A 23,836-nucleotide genomic window follows, 5' to 3' on the forward strand; every position below is an offset into this window, starting at 1 on the left:
AGCTAATAATAATGGCAAATATCTGTTAGATTTCTGCTCAGGACATGGACTGGTTATTACTAACACCATGTTCCAACATAAAAATGTGCACAAATTCACATGGAGAGAAGAGGCAAGGAATAAGAAAAGTCTCATTGACTATGTTATCGTCGATAATGATGTTTTCTTCCTGGTGCAGGACACCAGAGAGTACAGAGGATTTGAAATTGGAAGTGATCACTATTTAGTCTTGAGCAGGATAAAATTGAATTTCATATTGAAAAGAATAACATGTAAGAAAGTTTTAAAGCAAATAAAAGTTGAGCAGCTCTCAGATGTGAACTGTAGACTAAAATACACAAAGATTATTGAAGAAAAAATGAAAGAGTTGGGGGAACAGCAATCAAACCTTGGAGATTCAGTGGCAAACTCTGAAGAAAACATTGATTGATTCTGCCAGAAAGGCATGTGGTGAGGTTGTCTGCAAGGATAAAAATATCAGAACTCCCTGGTGGACACAGGAAGTTAAAGAGGCAGTGAAGGAAAAGAAGAAAGCATATCAAAAGTTCCTGGCAAATAAGCCAGCTTGTGCTCTTAGAGAATATAGAGACAAATGCAAGAATGCTAAACACTGTGTAAAACTAGCTAAACAAAAGTCATGAGAGGACTTTGGCAAGAACATAGAAAATAAATATCAAGAAGGTTGCAAAATATTCTGGAGGCTGTTGAAAAAGCTTAGGAATGGAGGAAAGAGTGCTGTAAAAGGAGTTAGAGATGATAAAGGTGATATGAAAACGGAAGAAAAGATATCCTTGAAGTATGGAGTAATTACTTTGAAAAACTGCTAAATGAAACAAGCAGTGATGACAGCACAGTGGTAAAATACACTGACCAGGCATGCAGTCAGGAATACATATCCATACTTGAAGTAGAAAAAGCCATCAAAGGCTTGAAATGTGGAAAGGCAGCAGGAGTAGATGATATTCGACCAGAAATGCTGAAGTATGGTGGTATAAGAGTCTTACAGTGGCTGTACTACGTAGTTCAGAAAGCCTGGACAGAGGGACGAATTCCCGATGATTGGAGTAGAGCTCTCATAGTACCCATATATAAAAAGGGAAATAAAACTGAATGTGAGAATTACAGATGTATTTCCCTACTGAGTGTTCCTGGCAAGATCTATGCAAGTATACTTGAGAAACGGTTGAGAAGAATTGTGGAAGAAAAGCTTGGTGAAGAACAAGCTGGATTCAAGCGAAATAGAGGCTGTCAGTATCAGATCTTCACTTTACGACAAATAGTCGAGAAAGCATGGGTATATAACAGAGATCTGTATTTAAGTTTCATCGATTTGGAAAAGGCATATGACAAGTTGCCAAGAGAAAGCTATTCAATACGCTACAGTTATATGGTGTCAATGGGGCATTATATCAAGCAATACTTAGTATTTATTTGAGTTGTAAGTCAGCAGTTAGAATTGAAGAAAGTACAGGAAGATGGTTTAATGTTAAATCTGGTGTCAGACAAGGATGTACATTATCCCCTCTGTTATTCATTATCTATATGGATCACATTATGAAGGAAAGTGGTATTAAACACATGATATCAAAATTGGAGATGTTAATGTCAGCTCTTTGCTTTATGCGGATGATGTTATATTTCTAAATAAATCTGCTACAAGTCTGCAAGATTCTCTGACTAAATTGAATAACTGTTGTAATAGATATGGTATGAAGGTCAGCAATAAAAAGACAAAGACAATGAAAATAGGCAGAATCATTGAAAATGTCAACTGTGTTGTGAACGGAGAACCTGTGGAAAAAGTAAAACATTTCAGCTACTTAGGCACGATTTTTACTGAAGATGGTAAATTAAATATAGAAATAGACAACAGAATCAACAAAGCTGGTATGGTGGGAAGTCAATTGAATAAATTCATATGGAATAAGAGAGAAATTAGTCGGAACACTAAATTAGCCGTATACAAGACAGTGTTCAAACCAGTTTTAACTTATGGATCTGAGAGCTGGGTCAGAAGTAAAACACTTGACCAAAGACTAGAGACCGCAGATATGAGAGTCCCGAGAAAGATTATAGGCGTGAACAGATGGCATCAATGGCAATATCATATTAAAAACGAGGATATTAGGAAAGAACTTGACATTGTCCACATCAAGGAATGCATTAGCATTGCTAATCTCAGGTGGTATGGTCACTTAAACAGAATGGGCGAAGAAAGATTAGCAAAACAAGTGTTCTCTGCCAGGTTGGCAGCAAAACGACCCAGAGGAAGACCAAGATATAGGTGGATTGATACGGTACAAAGTTCCTTAGATGATAAAAATATAAGATCTGATAATGTTGGAGTCTTGACAAGTAACAGACTGATTTGGAGGAAAATTGTAGATAGGAAGTTAGTAATGATGTAATTTTTTTCATGTAGTACTATCATATCCTGTACACCCCTTGAGGGTACATCGCAGGAATTTGATGATGATGAAGATAAGTTTATTATTATTATTATTATTATTATTACTATTATTACAGGCAACTCCAGGGAGTCATTGGACTCATCGAGGGAGGCCCCAAATCATATTCATCACAACTATTTGACATTCATACAGTATCTATCATACCTCGCCTTAAACTCATTCACTGTCACAGCATCCACCACAGACTCAGGGAGCGCATTCCACTCATTCACTACTCTAAAAGTAAAGAACCCAGATCTAACACCTTTACTAACCACACTTTTGCCCAGTTTCCATGGATGTCCCCTAGTCCTCCCACAACCAGCCCTGTTCTCAAAAATATCTTCTGAATTAATTTTATAGAAACCCTTCAGTAATTTGAATGTCTCAATCATATCTCCCCTCCTCCGCCTATCAACCAATTTTTGCAACCCACAAATCCTCAACCTGTTCTCATACGGTTCATTCCACAGACCTGCTATCATCTTAGTCACTCGCCTCTGGATCCTCTCCACCTCCTCCCCATCAAGAAGAAACCTAGGTGACCAAATCTGAGCACAGTAGTCTAGATGGGGTCTTATCAAGGCTCGATACAGAGGAACAATAACCTGCTTATCTCTGCTTGTCATCGTATTCTTCAGCAACCAAGTGATTTGATGAGCTGTTTTGGTCACTTTTGCAATGTGTCCCCTAAATTTCAATTCCTTATCTACCAACACTCCTAAATCTCGTGCCTCATCAATTTCCTGGAGCACGGTTCCACCAATGCAGTAAACTGCCGCCAATCTTTTCACCCCAAAATGCATAACCTTACATTTTGCCACATTAAACTGACATCCATTCTCCTTAGCCCAGACCTCCAATCTATCCAAATCATCCTGCAAAATTTTGACGTCATCTGCATTCACTATTGCCCTACCCAACTTCGCATCATCCGCAAACAAATGAATTGTTCCTCTCAGATCATTTCCTATATCATTTATGAACAAATTAAACAGCAGTGGTCCAAGAACAGATCCTTGTGGCACACCACTAGTCACAGGCAGTCTTGTGGACTCTACTCCCGAGTAAACCACTCTCTGATATCTCTCCATCAACCACCCTCCTATCCATCTCACCAACCCTATGTCCATTCCCATATGCTGCAATTTACTGATTAGAATTCCAATTTGACATTCATACAGTATCTATCATACCTCGCCTTTAACTCATTCACTGTCACAGCATCCACCACAGACTCAGGGAGCGCATTCCACTCATTCACTACTCTAAAAGTAAAGAACCCAGATCTAACACCTTTACTAACCACACTTTTGCCCAGTTTCCATGGATGTCCCCTAGTCCTCCCACAACCAGCCCTGTTCTCAAAAATATCTTCTGAATTAATTTTATAGAAACCCTTCAGTAATTTGAATTATACTATGAATTTTACTTTGAATTTATACTATGTATATGTTTTATAGTGTGTTTTCTTAACTTACATGAATTACCTGAATTAAATAAAAATATATTTTTGTTGGATATGTCATTGTTGTATATATAATTAAAAAAAAAAAAACGATTTCGGAACATAACCCTACTTTTTCTATGTGATCTGAGTCTCGCATAACGCGATTTATATAACACGCTGTGGAAGAGCCTAACATCAGCATTATATGCGGATTAATTGTGAGAAACGACTTTTGCATTAATTCAACACTGGTATCTTCCTCAATCTGGCTGCCACTGATGAGACTTCAATAAAGGTTGAAACTGGTTTGAACAGTGACACTCAATGCACAGCATTATGCACTTCTGAAAGGAAGTGACAAAGGCATAGTTTGTTGTAGAGAATTTACTTTATTAGTGGTGATATTGACTTTGGGCAGAACTTTTTTTTTTTTTGGTAGTTTATTACACTAAATGAATTTACTATATTGTTTGCTACAGCAAGAAGTGACAGTATAAGTGAGCCGTTAAAATATGAATATGATGCCTTCATTTCATAAGCTGTAGAAGGAATGCAAATTCTTTTATAAACTGAAAAATATTTGTGCTGTCGATTGTTCAATGAAGTGAAAATGATTACTGTTTACAGCCCCCCCCCACCTGTTTTGTTTTGTTTTTTTCTTGTCAACTGTACAAAATAAATTTGAAATGAAGAAACTTTCTGTTGTTACCTGGACTTTCAACTCTTTTATAATGATAGGGATTTATGCAGACTTCTTTTTGCTTAGCTGAAAATGGATATTCACAGCATTCCAATGGCTTAAGTTCATGATGGCTCTGTAAATCTGGCCAGCGCCACACTCTGCAATAAATAACATGAGGCAGTCCTTTCCTATGTGACACCTAAAACACAAAAAGTAACAAAATTTATTGTTCATATATCAATGATCACTTCACATGCATTCATCAGTTTTATTTTTATATTTCAGTTTCTTACTGAAAACAACAGAAGGTTGTAAACTTATTTGTTTAGCACTGTGGGTGGACTTAACAGGAACTTTGAAGATACAAATAGTTCATATTTATGAACATTGTTTGGACTAACAAATTCATTTAACAAACATCCTGCAACCACAAACATTTTTACAATGAATGAAGTTCATGGACATTTTATGATGTGCAATGGAAAATATTCAGTATTTTTTCTCTGAAATTTCTGTGCCAAATTTGAATAGTCTTCAGTTGAACATATTCCAGATGTTAATGTTATGTGAATTTATATATTACCATTCTATTTTTTTTAATACCCTTAAAATATGAGAAACAAGTGTAGTAATCATGAAAGTGCTAAAAGTGAAAAAAAAATTAATTTGAATAGAAACTAAAATGGGTTAATTAAGCATTATGAAAACAACAAATAGCTTAATTCAATTGGTTGTGTTAATAATGCTAATGTAATGATATGAGGTCTTTTGTTTTTCTATATTATTTGTATATATTTTTATTCTGTATCTTTTCATTAGTATCTCTTATATAACTTTACTATATATATATATCTCTTTATATCGTACTCTTCCTTTAATTCTTTCTTTTCTCAATTTTGCATGTATTCCTACCTTCCGAAATCTATATTCCTTTCACCTGAGAGCAATGGAAATATTTATTTCGATTTTCGACTGCACCATCCATGCCTTGATATGCTGCCAGAAATATAACATTTCCAGCAGGATACAAAACCTTTCACAACAAAATTCCTTTATCGTCCCCAAGTTATCGATTGGCTTTGCAGTCTTGGCCCTTTACTCACTTACTATTTATACCAATGCTGCCTACTTAGGTTCGATTTTATTTAGGATCAATGCATTGCAATTAAAAATAAGATCAGGCAAAAACTTCGCTTAAATGCAACAAAGGATTTAATAGTCAACAAATAGGCATATATTTTACACTAGAGGACAGGGGATGATCCTCTGTAATTCTCAAAAAAAAAAAATCCAAAACAGACATGCATATATCTCTACTTCAATTAATACAAGGTACACATCATGCTATCTGTCTAGTTTAAAGAAATATATTTAACAAAACTTCCTGAAATCTGAATATATCTCTACTTCAATTATTACAAGGCACACATCATGTTATCTATCTAGCTTAAAGAAATATCATCAACAAAACTTCTCAATATTTGAATAATCAGCGTTAAGGACATGTTACGATCATTATAACAATTTGTAAAGTTAGTTGGGAAAAACGATACATGATTATATACAGGCGTTAGATTAAATCATAACCCAAAACATTTTCTAGGAATTAGCTATACTCATTCTTAGATGCAATTATCAAATTCCAGACAGAACAAGTCTCTAAAAGATACTCAGGCCATAAATGTCCCTTTTACATGAATTTCTCAGTTCATTAACCTATCCTTATAACATCACACAAGTCTAAATAAAACAATATTTTAACTCACTTGGGCTGTCTTCTGTTAGGTTGCATTCTCCAATTCTGCTGGCTGCGACTTCCTATGTTTCCTTTTCTTCATCTCGAGTTTTGGATCTTTCTTCTTCAGGTCCTTGGGTTACTGGCAATTCATCAGGTTAGCTCGCGGGATGTGGGTGACGATTCATCGACATGTTAACACACTGACGGAGGGTCACGAATTGTCAGAGCCTTCACAGACTTAGATAAGCGGAATGGCTCACGGACAAGTTCGGCTGCTCCTCGGCTGTTCATCCCCTTGGTCGTCTATGCTTCTGGGCTAATGACGGCTTGCAGCATTTATCTCCCTCTAACCACTGGCTTCCTCCTCGCCACATCAGGGCTTCACTCTAAGGTTTTCTATCACATCGTCGCCTCATATGCTCGGTTCTCCTCTCTGTGTAAAAATTCCCCTCGTTCATAGAAGTCCTGTTTTATGTTCCCTCAGTTCCGAAACCCTGGGTTCAGTTTTCTAAACCCCGTGCACTCCTTGTGTGCACTTATGCGAACCCCTTACATTGTCATATGATTCCTGGTTCTGGAACTTTCGACAAGCCTTTTCTTCTCCGTCTTCATGTCTTTGTGTTCTAATCTGATTAAGTTGGCCAGCGGAACATTCATTTGAATCTTGCCGCCCCCCCCCCCCCTTTCTGCATTGACCTTGAGGTTACTTAGGGTCGAACTTGTAAATAAAATTTCACACGTTTTCCCGACTGTAGAGCATTTTCCTTAGCCTTGACAAATTTTACATCTTTTGTTCAAAGAGATAGCTAATTCCCATTGGGCTGTATACATGCTACATACAATGCTAAATATTAAGAGAAAAGACTATTCACAGGTGTTCTGGGTTCTGCCTATCTGTAAAAACTCGATGCGTTCGTTACACAAAATTTATTTTTGCAGCATTGAATTTTTACAATGGCTCACCCTTCCTAAAAAAAAAATTTTCATGCACTGAAATGTGGATGACAAATTTTTTATCGTGTTTCTAGGTCGCAGATCGAAGTTTTTCTGAGGGGTATAGCACTCCATCACCTTGCCCTCAAAGATAGGAAAGCACTCACTTCGTAACATGGGCTTGCTTCGTTTCAATTTACTTTTGTAATAATGGGTGCTTAAGTCACTCCCTTGAAGTCCTCTTTCAATTCTTCTCTTGGTTCTGACATCATCCTTTCTCATTCTAGCATCTTCAATGTTATTACTTCCCTTTACCCTTAACTTGGCGTGACTAGGACGTGTATAGTGCCTGGTATCGTTCCCTCGTTTTATGTTTATGAAATTTGTCTCTATTGCACCCTTAATGTGTGTTAGCTCCCTGTCCTTTCCTGGATTTATTGCCAAGTTTGCGTTCGAGCAATAACAGGCCTCTTCTACTTCTATCAGACAGACATTCTGAGATTTTGAGGGACTAAATTTCTTTTTGCTACTCACAACCCTGCCTCGCTCATTTCTGTTGTCGTGGTTATTCGCTCTCTCATACTCGCTTGCCCTGTCCTCGCGAATTCTTCGATTGTCACCTTAAACCCACCTGATTCCCATTAGAGAAATTTCTTGGGTATAAAAATCACATTGGGACCCATGCCCCTTTAGAAAATCCATTCCCAGTATTATTCGGTTCCCGTGTCAAGGGGTTTCTGGTAGAATGAGCAGTTCAGGCACAACATTTAATTTGAAACCGGGCAACCACAAATTTACTTTTAATTGGTCTCGAGCATAAATGGGAGGGGTTTGTAATTCCACTTAGCTCCACAGGCCTTCCAAGTGTTCTTATGCAGTCAGATACCCTAGACTTCAATTTTCTGAATAGGTAACCTGTGATTACTGAAACTTGGGATCCAGTGTCAAGTAGAACTTCACATTGTATTCCCCTTACTTTGCCTTGAATCACTGTTAAGAGTTTAGTGTGTCATTTTCCACTCTCTCTTGTTATTTTCCTTGATAATTTTGTGGTGCGATGGCTGGTGCCCAACATATTAGTTTCGAATTGCCTGTTACTATAAGGCCTTCTTTTACTCTGGTAGTATCTGGCTATGTGTCCGAATCTGTTGCAATTATAGCATTTTGGTGCTTCTCCCCTTCTTTCCTCCTCATTATTCAATCGCTCCTGATTAGAGGTCTCAGTGGGTGGTTTTGATGTGGATTTTTGCAGATGTCTGAGCAAATAATCCATTTTATCCATTAGAGGTTGATATGCCCTTTGTATTTCTTCCTTTGTGATGGGTTTTACACCACTCGAGGTGAGCACTTCACTTCCTTCAATCTTGTTGATTTCGGTTGTTTTACATTTTCCTTCGTTTTCTTCAATTTTTTGTTCTTTCGTTTTCTCCTTCAAATTTTCTGGATTCCTTTCTCGTTTCTCATCTTTCTTGATTCGGATTCTTTATTAATGGTGTGAATTTGATGAGTGCCAGACATGGAACGAAAATCTCCTAGCCTTTCTTCTTTTTCTTTCACTGCTAAGTAGCATTCATTTAAATTATTAATCCGCTTTTTATGTGCTGTTTCCCTAAATTCTTCCCTGATCCCTAGCCTGAACTGGTGAAAATCTGCACAATCTAGATAGTTCCTGTCTTCGCTTGATACTCTTAAGCTGTTAGCTATGGTTAATAATTTATTGTAATATTCAGTCACACTTTCTTTTCTTTCTTGGATACACTTCTGTAAGCGCCATAGGTTCAGACCTACGCTTCTGACCTTGGAAAACTGGATTTTATCAGGGTCTCTTTAAACTTGTTGTACTCAAATGTGTCTCTTAATATGGGAGACGAATACAAGACGTTTTTGGCCCTGCCAATCAGTTTATTCCTCAATATGATCAGAAGCTGAAAGTCCGACCAATTACCGATATTTCTCAATTCTTCCATGAATTTGAAAAAAGACAGAACATCATCATGATCTTCACCGGAGAATTGTGGGATGATGAGGTGAGGATTAGTCGTCCTGAAAAACTCTCGATCACCCATTGTGTGTGTGCTTGTAGCTTCCGAATTTGTGAGATCCATATTCATGGTTTGAAAATATTTTTTCTTACAAACTTATACTATATTTTCAAATATTTCTAAGGTAAAACACTTATTATTCACTTTTATTGGCTTGGCCTGATCTTATCTGCAAAACTGATCCAAATCCACCCTTAAAAGTCATGGATTTTATCCTGTCGGCTGCACCATTGTAATGATATGAGATCTTTTATTTTTCTTTATTATTTGTATATATTTTTATTCTGTATCTTTTTATTAGTATCTCTTATATAACTTTACTATATATATATATATATATATATATATATATATATATATATATATATATATATATCGTACTCGTCGTTTAATTCTTTCTCTTCTCTATTTTGCATTTATTCCTACCTTCCAAAATCTATATTCCTTTCACCTGAGAGCAATGGAAACATTTATTTAGATTTTTGACTTTGCCATCCATGCCTCGATATGGTGCAAGAAATATAACACTTCCAGTAGGATACAAAATCTTTCATAACAAAATTACTTTATCATCCCCAAGTTATCAATTTGCTTTGCAGTCTTGGTCCTTTACTCACTTACTATTTATACCAATGCTTCCCACTTAGGTTCGATTTTATTTAGGATCAATGCATTGCAATTAAAAACAAGATCAGGCAAAAACTTCGCTTAAATGCAACATAGGATTTAATAGTCAACAAATAGGCATATATTTTACACTAGAAGACAGGGAATGATCCTCTGTAATTCTCAAAAAAAACTCTAAAACAGACATGCATATATCTCTACTTCAACTAATACAAGGCACACATCATGTTATCTATCTAGCTTAAAGAAATATCATCAACAAAACTTCTCAATATTTGAATAATCAGCGTTAAGGACATGGTATGATCATTATAACAATTTGTAAAGTTAGTTGGGAAAAACTATAACCCAAAACATTTTCTATACTCATTCTTAGATGCAATTATCAAATTCCAGACAGAATAAGTCTCCAAAAGATACTCAGGCCATAAATGTCCCTTTTACGTGAATTTCTCAGTTTATTAACCTATCCTTATAACCCACGCAGTCTAAATAAAACAATATTTTAACTCACTTAGGTTGTCTTCTGTTAGATTGCATTCTCCAATTCTGCTGTCTGTGACTTTCTATGTTTCCTTTTCTTCGTCTTGGGTTTTGGATCTTTCTTCTTTCAGGTCCTTGGGTTACCGGCAATTCATCAGGTTGGCTCGCGGGATGTGGGTGATGATTCATCGGCATGTTAACACACTGGCAAAGGGTCACGAATTGTCAAGGCCTTCACGGACTTAGATAAGCGGAAAAGGCTCACTGACAAGTTTGGCTGCTCCTCGGCTGTTCATCCCCTTGGTTATCTATGCTTCTGGGCTAATGATGGCTGGCAGCATTTTTCTTCCTCTAACCGCCGGCTTCCCTCCTTTCAGCTTTCTCCTCGACACGTCAGGGCTTCACTCTAAGGTTTTCTATCACATCGTCTTCTCGTATGCTCGGTTCTCCTCTCTGTGTAAAAATTTTCCTCGTTCATAGAAGTCCCGTCTTATATTCCCTAAGTTCCGAAACCCTGGGTTCAGTTTTCTAAACCCTGTGCACCTTGCATGCACTTATGCAAACCCATTACGTTATCATATGATTCCTGGTTCTGGAACTTTTGACAAGCCTTTTCTTCTCCGTCTTCATGTTCTTATCTGATTAAGTCGGCCAGCAGAGCATTTGTTTGAATCTTGCTTCCCCCCCCCCCCCTTTCTGCATTGACCTTGAAGTTACTTAGGGTCGAACTTGTAAACAAAATTTCAAACGGCTTCCTGATTATAGAGTGTTTCCCCTTAGCCTTGACAAATTTTACATCTTTTGCTCAAAGAGATACCTAATTCCCGTTGGGCTGTATACATGCTACATACAATACTAAATATTAAGAGAAAAGACTATTTACAATTGTTCTGGGTTCTGCCTATCTGTAAAAACTCAATGAGTTCGTTATACAAAATTTATTCTTGCTGCATCGAATTTTTACACTAATCATTCCAGGTTGCAGAAATTTTAAAAGACAAACAAAAAGCAAATTCTGATTTATACTTGCAATGTAACTCTGTTCAGTCCATAATTATTTCTAAAAAGTGAAATATTATCAAAAAAATTGAACACTTTTTAACAAGTTTGATTAAGGATTATAACAGAAAAACTCAATGCATAGTTTTCTACACTGAAAAGGTGTTAATAAAACTGCTACCAATATACAAAGAAGTAAACAAAAAGAAAAGCAAACAAAAAATTTTCAAATTATATACATTTCATAATTAGTATCATCCATTTACCACTCACTATGTTGCAAACTGTCCTGTGATTTTGTACATACATGCTCCTAAGTTTAGAATGTTGATAATAATAACTATATAAGGTCACACCACCTCCAGATTAAAAGAGGTTTAAACTTATCAAAACTTGATTATTTAAGATATCTCTTACTTTTTTTTTTCAAATTATTAATTCTGATTATTCTATATAAGATAGAAAAATTTAGACAACTTGAGAACAAAATTTTGGGTTTCTCCACTCTCAATTCTTGCCTAGCCAATTAATAAAACATTCAGGAAACAAGAATCTGAACATCCAACAGCTTACCTAAGATTTAGGCATGTTATGTCAAAATTATGTTTGCCATTTTAACTTCACAGCTTACACTTAATGGAAAAATTTTTAATGTGGTTGAATATACCGTTACACTACTGAAAGCAGTCTATCCATTCCTAAATGACTATTGAATGAATTCCTAATGGCTCCCTATTGTGTATATAGAAAATTGAGAGATACAAGCAGATACATTCACCAATCCCACAATCATTCTGCAAAGTATGGAACCACAGACCACACCTTGGATGCCTACCACAGAATCTGTAAGAAGACTGTTCCTTAAATTTGCCACTGCTCTAAGAATAAATCTAACCTCGCTAAATCTGAATGCATAAAACTGCCTTAAATATGAGAAATGCTCATTCAATGGCAAGAGTGCTCAATCATATGCACAACAGATAATGCAGTTTAGAACTTACTTCAGTCTCACTGACTCATGTAGTGGATGCATGTATATATCTTTACCTGTATATTGTTCCCTGAAGACACCAATTTGACTTATAAGGTAAATTACAGGAAATAGTAATTATTTTAGTTATTATAACCTCTATGTTGTCTTTTTCTTCCTAAAAATACAATTATGAGTAACAATCAGTGTAATAAGTTTGACGATCAGAACATCAATCAAAAAAAGAAGAGCTAGCAGAGAAATTACAGAAATGCTAAGTTAGCATAAGTGATGTTAAGAAGCTGAAGAAGACTAAAATAGGCAAGATATTCCTAAATAATAATTATAACTCAATTTATTCAGGTAACATGACTATGGGTATGAAGGAATGTCTAAGCATTCACTAAACATGAATTACACGTACACACCTGGCTGTGTCTTGTGTCTTATGCTGTATCAATATAGTATGAGACATGTCCCAGCATGGATGTGTTAAATTGTGTGAAGACTAATTTTGATGATGCACAGTGGTTTACACTTAATAATGGACTGCAAAAGGAAATGCCATATCTTTATTGCTGTGATGAATAGTGTCCTAGATATGGTTAATGATCAGAAAGGAGAAACAGCTGTTTGCAGATGATGTAATTTGAGCACATTCAGAAGAGCTACAGAACCTAAAAAAATGAAACAGTGTGACACAGAACTATACATATTAATACTAAGAAGGGTGAGAGTATGGCTTTAAATCATAGAGAAAATGTACAAGTGTTAGAATCAATGGACAAATCTTGAAGAGTAGTGAAAACTGGGAAGTGCACTTCCTAGTAATACATGTTTAGATCAGAAGACAGCAAGGATTTCACTGTTTTAACAGTGTAAATGTTTACTTCGGGACAGTTAAGTTCCACTGAAGTGGAAGCTTTTGATTAAAAAAATAACATTTAGTCCATTCTGTCTTATGTAGCAGACACATAGAGACCAACAAAAAAGAGACATAAGTAGAATACTGGCAATGGAATGAGGATAATGTTCTCAAAATGCTTTGGAACTAGAAAGGGTTGAATGAATGCTTGAAGGTATTATGAATTCTTGCTTGAAGTGGTTTGGATACATAAGAATGAATTTAGAAAGAGTACCAAGAATAACGTGTGATATGAAAACTGAGGTGAAAAGACGAATAAGAAAATATGAGAAGACAAATAAGAGAATATTTATAATAAAAAAAAGAAACTTGAGCTGGAACAGTGTTCATGAAGAAAGAATATCGAAAAATACAAAGAAATAGAGCACACTTTGATCCACCTGACAGTTGCTGTTGGAGGAGTTACTGATAAAGAAGTTTAATATATTATTAGAAACAGCTTTTTTCATTTCATAAAAAAGTGATATTATATACAATAATAGTGCATATACCACGAAAAAAAAAATTGACTGCAATAATTAAATTATACATACATTATGCAATGTGTGTATAAGTACAAGTAAAAGGAGCAAAAAATGTGGAATACTGTAGAGAGCTAAAAGAGGAATATAGAAATAAGTGAAGCAATAACTGAAGAAAAAAAAGCAAAGAAAGATTAGATGAGTGAGGAGAACTTGGTGAGTAAAACAGCTTGCTTATGAAGACATTCAGAATGAAGCATAAATTGGTGTCTGGAGAAGTATCTAGCAAGAAGAGTAGGGGAAAGAGAGAGAGAGAGAGAGAAATAAGGAGAGTATTAATAAGCAAAACAGGCAGACTAAAGAGATAAGAGGCAATGTTGTATGGAAATTCCATGATGAAGGGGGGGGGGCTTGATGAGTGTCTAATGAAATCGTGCTTTCTTGGGTGTAAAGATTAAAGAAAGATGTCATTAGGATTTCAATGAAGAAAAGAATTAATAATTTGGGTTGGAATAAATGATTTAAAAGCTGAAAAATATGAAATTCAAGAGAATATGAAAAAGTTAGTGAAAGATGCAAAAAGGAAGAGTTGGCGAGTAAAGTTTGCAAAGTCACTTGTCAAAGTATGAAAGGAGTGAACTCTGAAGAAGGGCCATGAGTAGAAATTAATCACTGTATAAGTTGAGTAGGAGGAATGGTATAAAGATATTTTGAGTGAATACGGTTCGCAAAAGAATTAGTAAGCCTGATGGATTGCACTTGAATGAATTGGATGATAGGTATATGGGGAAAGTTTTATTTCAGTGCAAGAATGGATATGCAAAATTGTGAGAACTTGAACAGAAAGAATGTATCAAGAATAAATGTGACATTGCAACATTAGTTATCTTGAATTTGCCAAAAATTATAGGCATTAATAGAACTTCTGAGAAGGATTTTGCTAATGATAGCAAAACTACAACCATTCAACAGGAAAGTAGACTTGAGGAAGGCAGTACATTTGAAGGTATTTGGTGTGAGATAAAAGCAAATAGTTGGTTATTGTACTTGGTATAGGCCAGGGAGAGCAAAATGAAAAATGTTCATATGCATCACCAAATTAGCACAATGAGCACAGGGCAAGTAATAATTATGGAGGACTTCAACTATGGGTACATGGAATGAAAGGAGAAAAGCGCACAGAGAAAGAAGGAAGGAAATGGAAAAATCTAGTCCTCACAACCCCAACTAACCACATTTTTATTCAACTTTCAGCAAGGACCCCCCCCCCTGTTCTGGTCCCTCTAGCCAAGTGTTGAAACATTTCCCCTGCATCAATCCTATAAAACCCTTTAAGCAACACTTAAATGTCTCACTTTTGCAATCCACACACCCTTAATCTATCCTCATAGGGAACATTCCACAGGCCATTCACCAAGATGGTGAATGGCTCGTGGAATTCACTTGCTTCTGAATCTTCTCCACCGCTTCCTCATCACCAAGAAACCAAGGGGACCAGACTTGAGCACAGTAATCCAGATGTGGGAGTATCAAGGCCTTATAAAGAGGAATAACAATTCCTTATCTCTACTCATTCTTCAATAGTCAAGTAATCTTATGGGCTACCTTAGCAACATGTCCTCTAAACTTTAACTCTCTGTCTACCACCACCCCTAAATCTCTAGCTTAATCTATTTCCTGGAGTACAGTGCCACATCAATGTGTACACGGCTTGTAATCTGTTTATCCCAAAATGCATAACTTTACATTTCTCCACATTAAACTGACACCCATTATCTTTTGCTCATACTGACAGCCTATTTAAATCGTCCTGAAAACTCTCCACTTGCCTTGATTAACTATTACTCTACCTAATTTCGCATCATCAGCAAACAACTGAATATTTCCTTTCAGGTTATTTCCTCTATCATTTATGTATAAATTGAACAGCAATGGTCCCAGCACTGAACCTTGCAGCACACCACCACCAATCACCTGTTTTCACCTTGATTCTGCCTCTCCATATGCCACTTTTTGATATCTACCCAGCAGCCACCCTCTTATCCATTTAACCAGTGTCATATCCATCCCCATTTGCTCTAATTTGCATAACAGAGTTTCATGTAGTATTCTGTCAAATGCCTTTGCAAAATCATCATTTAGCCATTTCCTTTATCCAACGCAGTCTGTTACTCTATTATAAAACGTTAGTAAATTACAAAGGCATGACGACCCTTCCCAAAGCCATGCTGACCCTCATACGGTATCATATTTTTATCTACCCATTCTTGAATTCTCTTTTTGACCAATTTTTCTAATACTTTTACCACTACGCCTGAGATAATGATCTTTCTTCCTTGCAGTCTATATCTCCATAGTTGAAGTCCTACATAATAATCACTCAACCTGTACTCATTGTGTGAATTTGGCGATACATGTCTTCCAGATCACTTGTGGAACTTCCTAGTCTATAGAAACAACCAACTGTATTATTTTGTCTTACTGGCATTAATCTCACACCAGATTGTTTCAAATGAACTGCCAACCTCCTACCTGTCTCCTATTCATTTTGGCTGCAATTCATCTTCTATCATCAGCAGTACTCCTCCCCCACATCCTATTTTCTCTATCTTCCCTGAAAATACTAAACCCTTAACATTAATCCCTGTAACTACATCATTTGCTGTAAGCCAAGTCTCACCAATGCCTATAACTTCTGGCAAGGTTGCACTAACCAATGCCAAAAAGGCATTGGTTAGACCCCAATCCATCTTTACTTCCTGAATTGACTATCCTATTCAATATTTTTGCTTGAGAGATTAGATTCCACACTTGGTCATTCTCACACTCACTCACCTCATAAGTGCTATCACACAAACTCACTTGCTTCCACCTTAATTGCTTAAGTTTTCTTGAATTTGCACTTCAGCCTGCTCAGTGAACAAAACTCTCTCCAGACACCAAACACCAAAACCATTTAGATGCAGTTCATCAGCATTGTACAAATCCTTCTTTCCATCAAACACACGGCACAGATCAACAAATCCTACATCATTCCTTCTGCACAATCTACGTATAGATTAATTGGCTACCAACGCCCTCCTCCTGAGTTTGCTTCTATCATAGCTTGATAGGAGACTTACAATCTTCACCTTCTTGCTCTTCAGTTTTGCTTCTTCTAAAAACTCCTTTACATCGTCCTTCATAGAATACTTCCCACCTTTCAAATCATTTGTATCAACCAAGACAATCATTTCCTTCAACTTACCTTTTTGCATCCGGATTGTGTGGCTAATATCGTGAATTTTTGCACCTGAGAAACAAGATCAAGATTTTGTCACATTTTCATTAAATACTTCCCTCCTCCCAATCATTGAGCCTCCATACATAATTTTCTCCTTTATTTGTTTTTGTTTTTCTTGTATATTCCGTCGGTCTTTATTATTACTTAGGACCACTTGCTTTGTTCTCTTAAGATATCCCCACTTTGCCTCTAACTGGGGAGAATGATCATGCAATCTTGATGTGGGATGTAACTAAGCATGTGGAATGGTCAGTTAATAAAGGGTATATGCGGAACTTGTACAAAGTAGTGATTATGACAAATTCAGGTGATAGGTGAATGGAAAATGAACACTCTCATTCCAACAGGAAAAATTTCAAGCAACATGATTGCAATGGATATTTGAATCTGAAGAACAGAAAGAGTAGTCCATGAGAAGGAGTAAAAGTCTCAGAGATCTTCCCACTTGGCATTACTGCCAAAGGATATAAGATTTTGAATAGCTAAAGAGAAGGCATTCCATTAGAGATGGAATTTATATGAGATTATGATCTGAATTATCAACAGTGCACCCAGAAGGAGCACTGGTTGTAAAAAGATCCAGAATGTTGGGTAAGCAGAGAGAACTGTCAGGTAATCTGGTTGGTAAATAAAATTTGCTAAATTTAGGTTACTGGTTACAGCAAATACCTTGCATCTCTTCCAGCTTGGTCAGAAGAACTGGAAAGAGAGAGCCAAATGGAGCTGGAGTTGTGAATATAACAGTCACCGAGGAGGATGATTTCATGGTTAGAGTAGTTTGGATTGCAAAAAAATCAGTTGTAACGGATAGGAAATCAAAGATCAAAATAACTTGCAGAATTAGGAATGCAGCAGGGATAGCAAATGAGTGACAGATATGGTATGGAAATCTTTAAGCCCCAGAAAGTCTCTGTATGATTACTTCTATTCCTTGTGGAACATGCAATCATACAGAGTGTATTCAGTCCATCTTGACTGTCCAAAATGGGGAGGCCCTGGATCACCATATATTTGGTATGCCCTTGACTGCTTGGTAAAAGATGGGTGTGGGAAAAGAAGCCATCCCTATTCCCAACTCTAGGGACCAAATATAGCATCAGCCACTTCAGGTTCCAAATAAGCAAGGTGGTGATGTTTCACCAGTATGCATCATTTTGAAGTTGGATGGCACAAATGTTAGCAAAGTGTATGTAAAAGAGATTTTTTTTTTTTTAATTTTTGAGTTTTAAATTTCTTTTAAGGGGTTCGGAAGGATTTTTTGAAGGAAGGTATTTTTTATATTAACTGCAGTGATACTACATTTCTTTCAGTTTACTGTAATGTTAGTGTTTCAGAGGCAATAAAAACAGCACAAGAACACACGCACAAGATGCTTCCATACAATAGAGTATCTAGTCTCCATGACTCTTTCCAAGCACTATTTTGATACAATGCAGCAAAAGCCTCCTAAATGCATTACCATCAGGAGTTAAGTCCCATAGATACTATATGCAGCCAGCCTACAGAAGTGTTTATACTGCTGCATCCTTGAAGATGGAGAGGCCCTGGATCACCATATGTTTGGTATGCCCTTGACTGCACTGCTTGTTAGAAGATGGGTGTGGGAAAAGAAGCCACCCCCAACTCTAGGGACCAAATATAGCATCAGCCACTTCAGGTTCCAAATAAGCAAGGCGGTGATGTTTCATCAGTAGGTCTAGTTGGCACGTCCTCCAACTCAGAGGATATCCTTTGGCAACAGGAATGCTCAACTGAGAATCTATCCTATTTAGGATAGATTCTCTGCTGCCATCTATCTTATTATTAGAAGAAATGATTGAATTACAGAGTGATTGCTTTACAAGTGTATATCATCCATATACCAATGCAACCAAGTTCAAGACAAGAATAGATAGACAAACTCAAGGTGATTCAGATATTAAGAAATCTTGATATGAATAATGAAGCTAGACAACATTTAGCTCACGTGGTACAGGAAAGAGCAAGAGAAACGGCAGTGTCCTTAATTAGACTGTTCAATTCTCAGCACTGGTAGAGTTAGCACTCTACCAGTGCTGAGAATAGGAATAGAAAGAGAGCAAAATAGTTCTAATCCACAAAGAGCCTTCTTTGTGTAATGGAACTGAGGTTCAAATTATACATCAATTAATATTTCAGGAGTTTAAGGTATTGGAAAAGTTAGTTAAGGACAGAATGGATGGATTCAGGAATGGGTGGAAAGAAATATGATACTCAATGAGGACAGAATGACTTTGTAAAGGGAAGGTCTTGTCTTAGTAATTTACTCACTTTCTATAAAAATGTGACAAATTAGCCAATAATGTAAATTGTTGAAAGTTTATTTTTCACTTGGTTAGAGTATAATAAAATTAGTTTAATCCTTTATCCAAGTGTGAGCAAACAAAGTTTGCGCCTGAAAGTATCTTCAGGACTGGAGTATAAGGTGGTACAACACCAGGGCAACTCGTTGCAAAGGTGGAGGAAGCTACCAACACTCCTATCTCAGTATCTCCTATAATGCAAAACACATCTCCTTGCGGATATGTCTAATGTTATGCATTAAGGGAAGGGCCACTATCCAGACTAGTTTCGACCTTTATTGAGGTCTCTTCAGTGGGAGCCAGGCCCAAGCAGAGATACCAGGCAGAAGCATTAGCAGGTCATCTCTACCTATAGGTTTGGCAACTCCTATAGGTAGAGATGACCTGCTAATGCTTCTGCCTGGTATCTCTGCTTGGGCCTGGCTCCCACTGAAGAGACCTCAATAAAGGTCGAAACTAGTCTGGGTAGTGGCCCTTCCCTTAATGCATAACATTAGACATATCCGCAAGGAGATGTGTTTTGCATTATAGGAGATACCGAGATAGGAGTGTTGTTAGCTTGCTCTACCTTTGCAACGAGTTGCCCTGGTGTTGGTACTACCTTAACCCAGTCCTGAAGATACTTTTTCAGGCGCAAACTTTGTTTGCTCACACTTGGATAAAGGATTAAACTAATTTTATTATACTCTAACCAAGTGAAAAATAAACTTTCAACATCTTTCTCTAAATCCAGAGTAATTTATTAAAAAAAGGGTGGAACACCATTTGGCAACTCCTATAGGTAGAGATGACCTGCTAATGCTTCTGCCTGGTATCTCTGCTTGGGCCTGGCTCCCACTGAAGAGACCTGTTTCCAGCGGCCTTGAGAGAAAACTCCATGTTCCAGTCCTTCTTCAAACCTGTTCCAGCTGATTCCAGCAACAGTTTACGAGAACTGAAAAGAGAGCTCCGATTGAAGTTCTGCTACCAACAGGGTCCTGCCTTGGTAAGATACCTTGTTCTTTTTGTGGGTTTTTCAGGCCTATACACGGCATTCCGTTAATTTATAGGAATAGACTATCCTTGGAAAGTCTTCTTTCTTTAAGCAATAATGTCTTCGGTTTTACCGAGGGTAAGAACCCTCGTGTTCGAAATTGATGCTAATATTGAGAAGAGGACGTTTGCGAAGACTATAATTAACTATGTCGGGGCAGACAACATTTCTGGTTTTACCCCTTACGGGGGGGGAAGGTTTCAAGTTGTATGCACTAACGTTGCAACTAGAGAAAAATTACTGAAAGGAGTCGAGTGCCAGGGAAAAGTTTTTCATCCTTTTGTGATAGGAAGTTTTTCCAAAAGTGTAAGAATAGATCGTTTCCCAATTGAATATCTCGAAGAAGACACTGACATCATCACTAAAGTCTTCTCGAAATGGGGAGCCGTGCGGGATATAAAAATTGGCACAGACGCTGACTTCCCTCAATGGAAGTCAGGAGAAGTCACTTTTTCTGTCATGATGAAGGCAGAAATTCCGAATTTCGTCAAAATAGGATCGGCCAGGGTAATGGTTAGCTACCCTGGCGTAAAGCGACAGTGTTTTAAGTGCGGTGCCCTCACGCATCTCGGGGCTCAGTGCCCGAAAATGAAATGCAGGAACTGCCTGACAGCGGGCCATACATTGCAGAATTGCCAGTCTGCCTGCTTAAAATGTGGTAACACAGACCATAAAGTGGACACCTGTCCAAGTAGAAACCATGCAGAAAGAGTGGGAGGTACTATTACGCCCAACACTGCAACACCGGAAAACAATATCAGTGGCATGGAGCAGAACGACTTCCCAACCCTGGAGGCTGCACATGAAAGGGCAGCAACAAAGAATCACACCGCCACATCGCAAAATGAAGCAACAGAGAAACCTACAGCCAAAATTGTAGAAGCAGCCAGGAAAGACACAAAGCATGAGGAGCCAGCCAACGACCAAACCACCACCACAGAAAATAAACAGAAACACCAGCAGGAAGGTCCTATCATGGTAGTTGAAGAAATAACAGAAGAAGAAACAGTAGAAATGGAAATTCATAGCAAAGAAACCACACAAAAAAGGCCAGGCAGCCCTGAAGAAGGGAATGTAAAAAAACCAAAACCAGGGAGTCCGGGCATAGCTGAACCTGGAAAGGTAATAGCAGAACCCACAAAGTACCCTTATGCAAAAGCCAATGCGACAATACTACATCTACTAAAAGACATCCCCGAGGAAGAGAAGGCTTTACGAAATGGTATAGAAGAATTCGGGGATATCCTACTTATCCTCACAGGGAAAAACGGGCCTAAAGTGGTAAGCGCAGAGTGGAACGATATGTTTGTTGAAGACATAGACGAAATCACTCCAGAACAAATCGAAGAATTTATTGATGCAAAGGATGACGCAGGAGCAGCATTGTACAGAGGCCTAGGAATGTTAAACTACTCCTGCGGAGAAAAGTTAGCAGATCACATCCTCAAAACCCACAACAACAGAAAGCAGGAAGATGTAAGCCTTGCTTAACAGGTAGACAAGCCAGTAGATTTGTCGTACTGAGCGACCAGACTCGGGGGGGGGGGGGGAAATCCCCTTTTTCTCTTTCCATTTCAGATTAGAATTTTTGTTATGAAAAGGTATTTGTCTATTCCACAGGAGGGGGTACCCTGAGAACCTGGGCTGCGAAGGCCTACATCGAGGCGGTGCAGCTCCTTGTGAGCTGCATCACTCAGGCCAGGCTCTTCCCCCGCTCTTCTGGTCATTCAGTTTGAAATTCCGAAATTCACCTAGTTTCTTATTTCTTTGGTTCTGTCTTACAAATTGTTATATGTACGTTTTAATGTTATTTACCAGTTTCCTTTTTCATGTGTTGCTTCTTTCATTTGTTTTTACCCCGCTTTCCTCGGGCGGTCATCTGAAGAGGTGACCGACCGAGGAAAGCTGAAAAGAACGGATGGAGGGAGATAATGTCGGAGATCTGCTTGGTGCTGACATTTAAGTCAGGCCAAGTAGATCGACTGAGGCCTCTTTTAACTATCTACTACTATCCACTCTATCTTTTCTCCTCCTCTCTCACTATCAAGCTGACTCTCAGCACAACTTTTTTTAAATCTAAAGAGGCCAGTGATGAAAGGCATGAACTCCCATTCGACCTCAATAAAGGTCGAAACTAGTCTGGGTAGTGGCCCTTCCCTTAATGCATAACATTAGACATATCCGCAAGGAGATGTGTTTTGCATTATAGGAGATACCGAGATAGGAGTGTTGTTAGCTTGCTCTACCTTTGCAACGAGTTGCCCTGGTGTTGGTACTACCTTAACCCAGTCCTGAAGATACTTTTTCAGGCGCAAACTTTGTTTGCTCACACTTGGATAAAGGATTAAACTAATTTTATTATACTCTAACCAAGTGAAAAATAAACTTTCAACATCTTTCTCTAAATCCAGAGTAATTTATTAAAAAAAGGGTGGAACACCATTTGGCAACTCCTATAGGTAGAGATGACCTGCTAATGCTTCTGCCTGGTATCTCTGCTTGGGCCTGGCTCCCACTAAAGAGACCTCAATAAAGGTCGAAACTAGTCTGGGTAGTGGCCCTTCCCTTAATGCACAACATTAGACATATCCGCAAGGAGATGTGTTTTGCATTATAGGAGATACTGAGATATAGAAGATACTGAGATAGGAGTGTTGGTAGCTTGCTCTACCTTTGCAACGAGTTGCCCTGGTGTTGTACTACCTTAACCCAGTTCTGAAGATACTTTCAGGTGCAAACTTTGTTTGCTCACACTTGGATAAAGGATTAAACTAATTTTATTATAATGTAAATTGTTACATCATGATAGTGCTGGATTTCACAAAAGCATTTGATAGGATACCTCAAATACAGCCCTATTACAGCCCTATTATTAAGCTGAAGTTATGAAGTAAACTGAAGCAAAGAGGAGTTCTTGTAGGTAAACTTATACGTTGGTTATACATGACTTTAAATTTGTCAGGAAATGGCAATGTATACTAAAATATTAATTAAAAAACTTTAATGAATACATTTAAAAAACTTGAATGAGGCAAACAGGGTTAGATATGAAACACAGGCATTTGGATTTCTGCCTTGAAGAACATGAAAACTGTGTCTGTGCTCATCTATATCATAAGTCAGAACTGGTAAACCATGCTCTGGACATTCCTTTAAACAGGATTAAATGGACAAAAACAACTATACTGTGTGGAATTTGTTATAGGTGTGAGAGATTATTTTTAGAATCAGCTATGAAGCACTCCCCCAATCTCAATAAATGCAGCTGCATTATGCCAAAAATCTGGGAGACCATCATTCTAAGATCACATTTAGCCTGACTTTTCTGAAGTAACTTCATTTTCATCTGCCTTTTTTAGGACATTAGTTCATTTTCAGTTACAATATAACTTGTCTCTACCAATATCTAATTAAGTGCTATGTGTGTTTGCCACATTTG

The 23,836-nt window shown here is 37.5% G+C and overlaps 1 protein-coding gene across 2 annotated transcripts in view; it reads right to left on the bottom strand.

Annotated features, from left to right (window-relative positions):
- The window catches only part of LOC150097986 (protein mothers against dpp-like), a 139,281-nt gene that overhangs the window by 71,917 nt on the left and 43,528 nt on the right, over positions 1–23,836 (bottom strand). For both annotated transcript variants that reach the window (XM_090406493.1, XM_090406494.1), the window contains exon 3: positions 4,610–4,781. In XM_090406493.1, the coding sequence (XP_090262619.1) occupies positions 4,610–4,781 (172 nt within the window). The remainder of the gene's footprint in view (positions 1–4,609; positions 4,782–23,836) is intronic.

Source organism: Typopeltis vanoorti, chromosome 16 (assembly GCF_054136105.1).
Source record: "Typopeltis vanoorti isolate ZY-2024b chromosome 16, IOZ_Tvanoo_1.0, whole genome shotgun sequence".
Taxonomy (NCBI): Eukaryota; Metazoa; Arthropoda; class Arachnida; order Uropygi; family Thelyphonidae; genus Typopeltis; species Typopeltis vanoorti.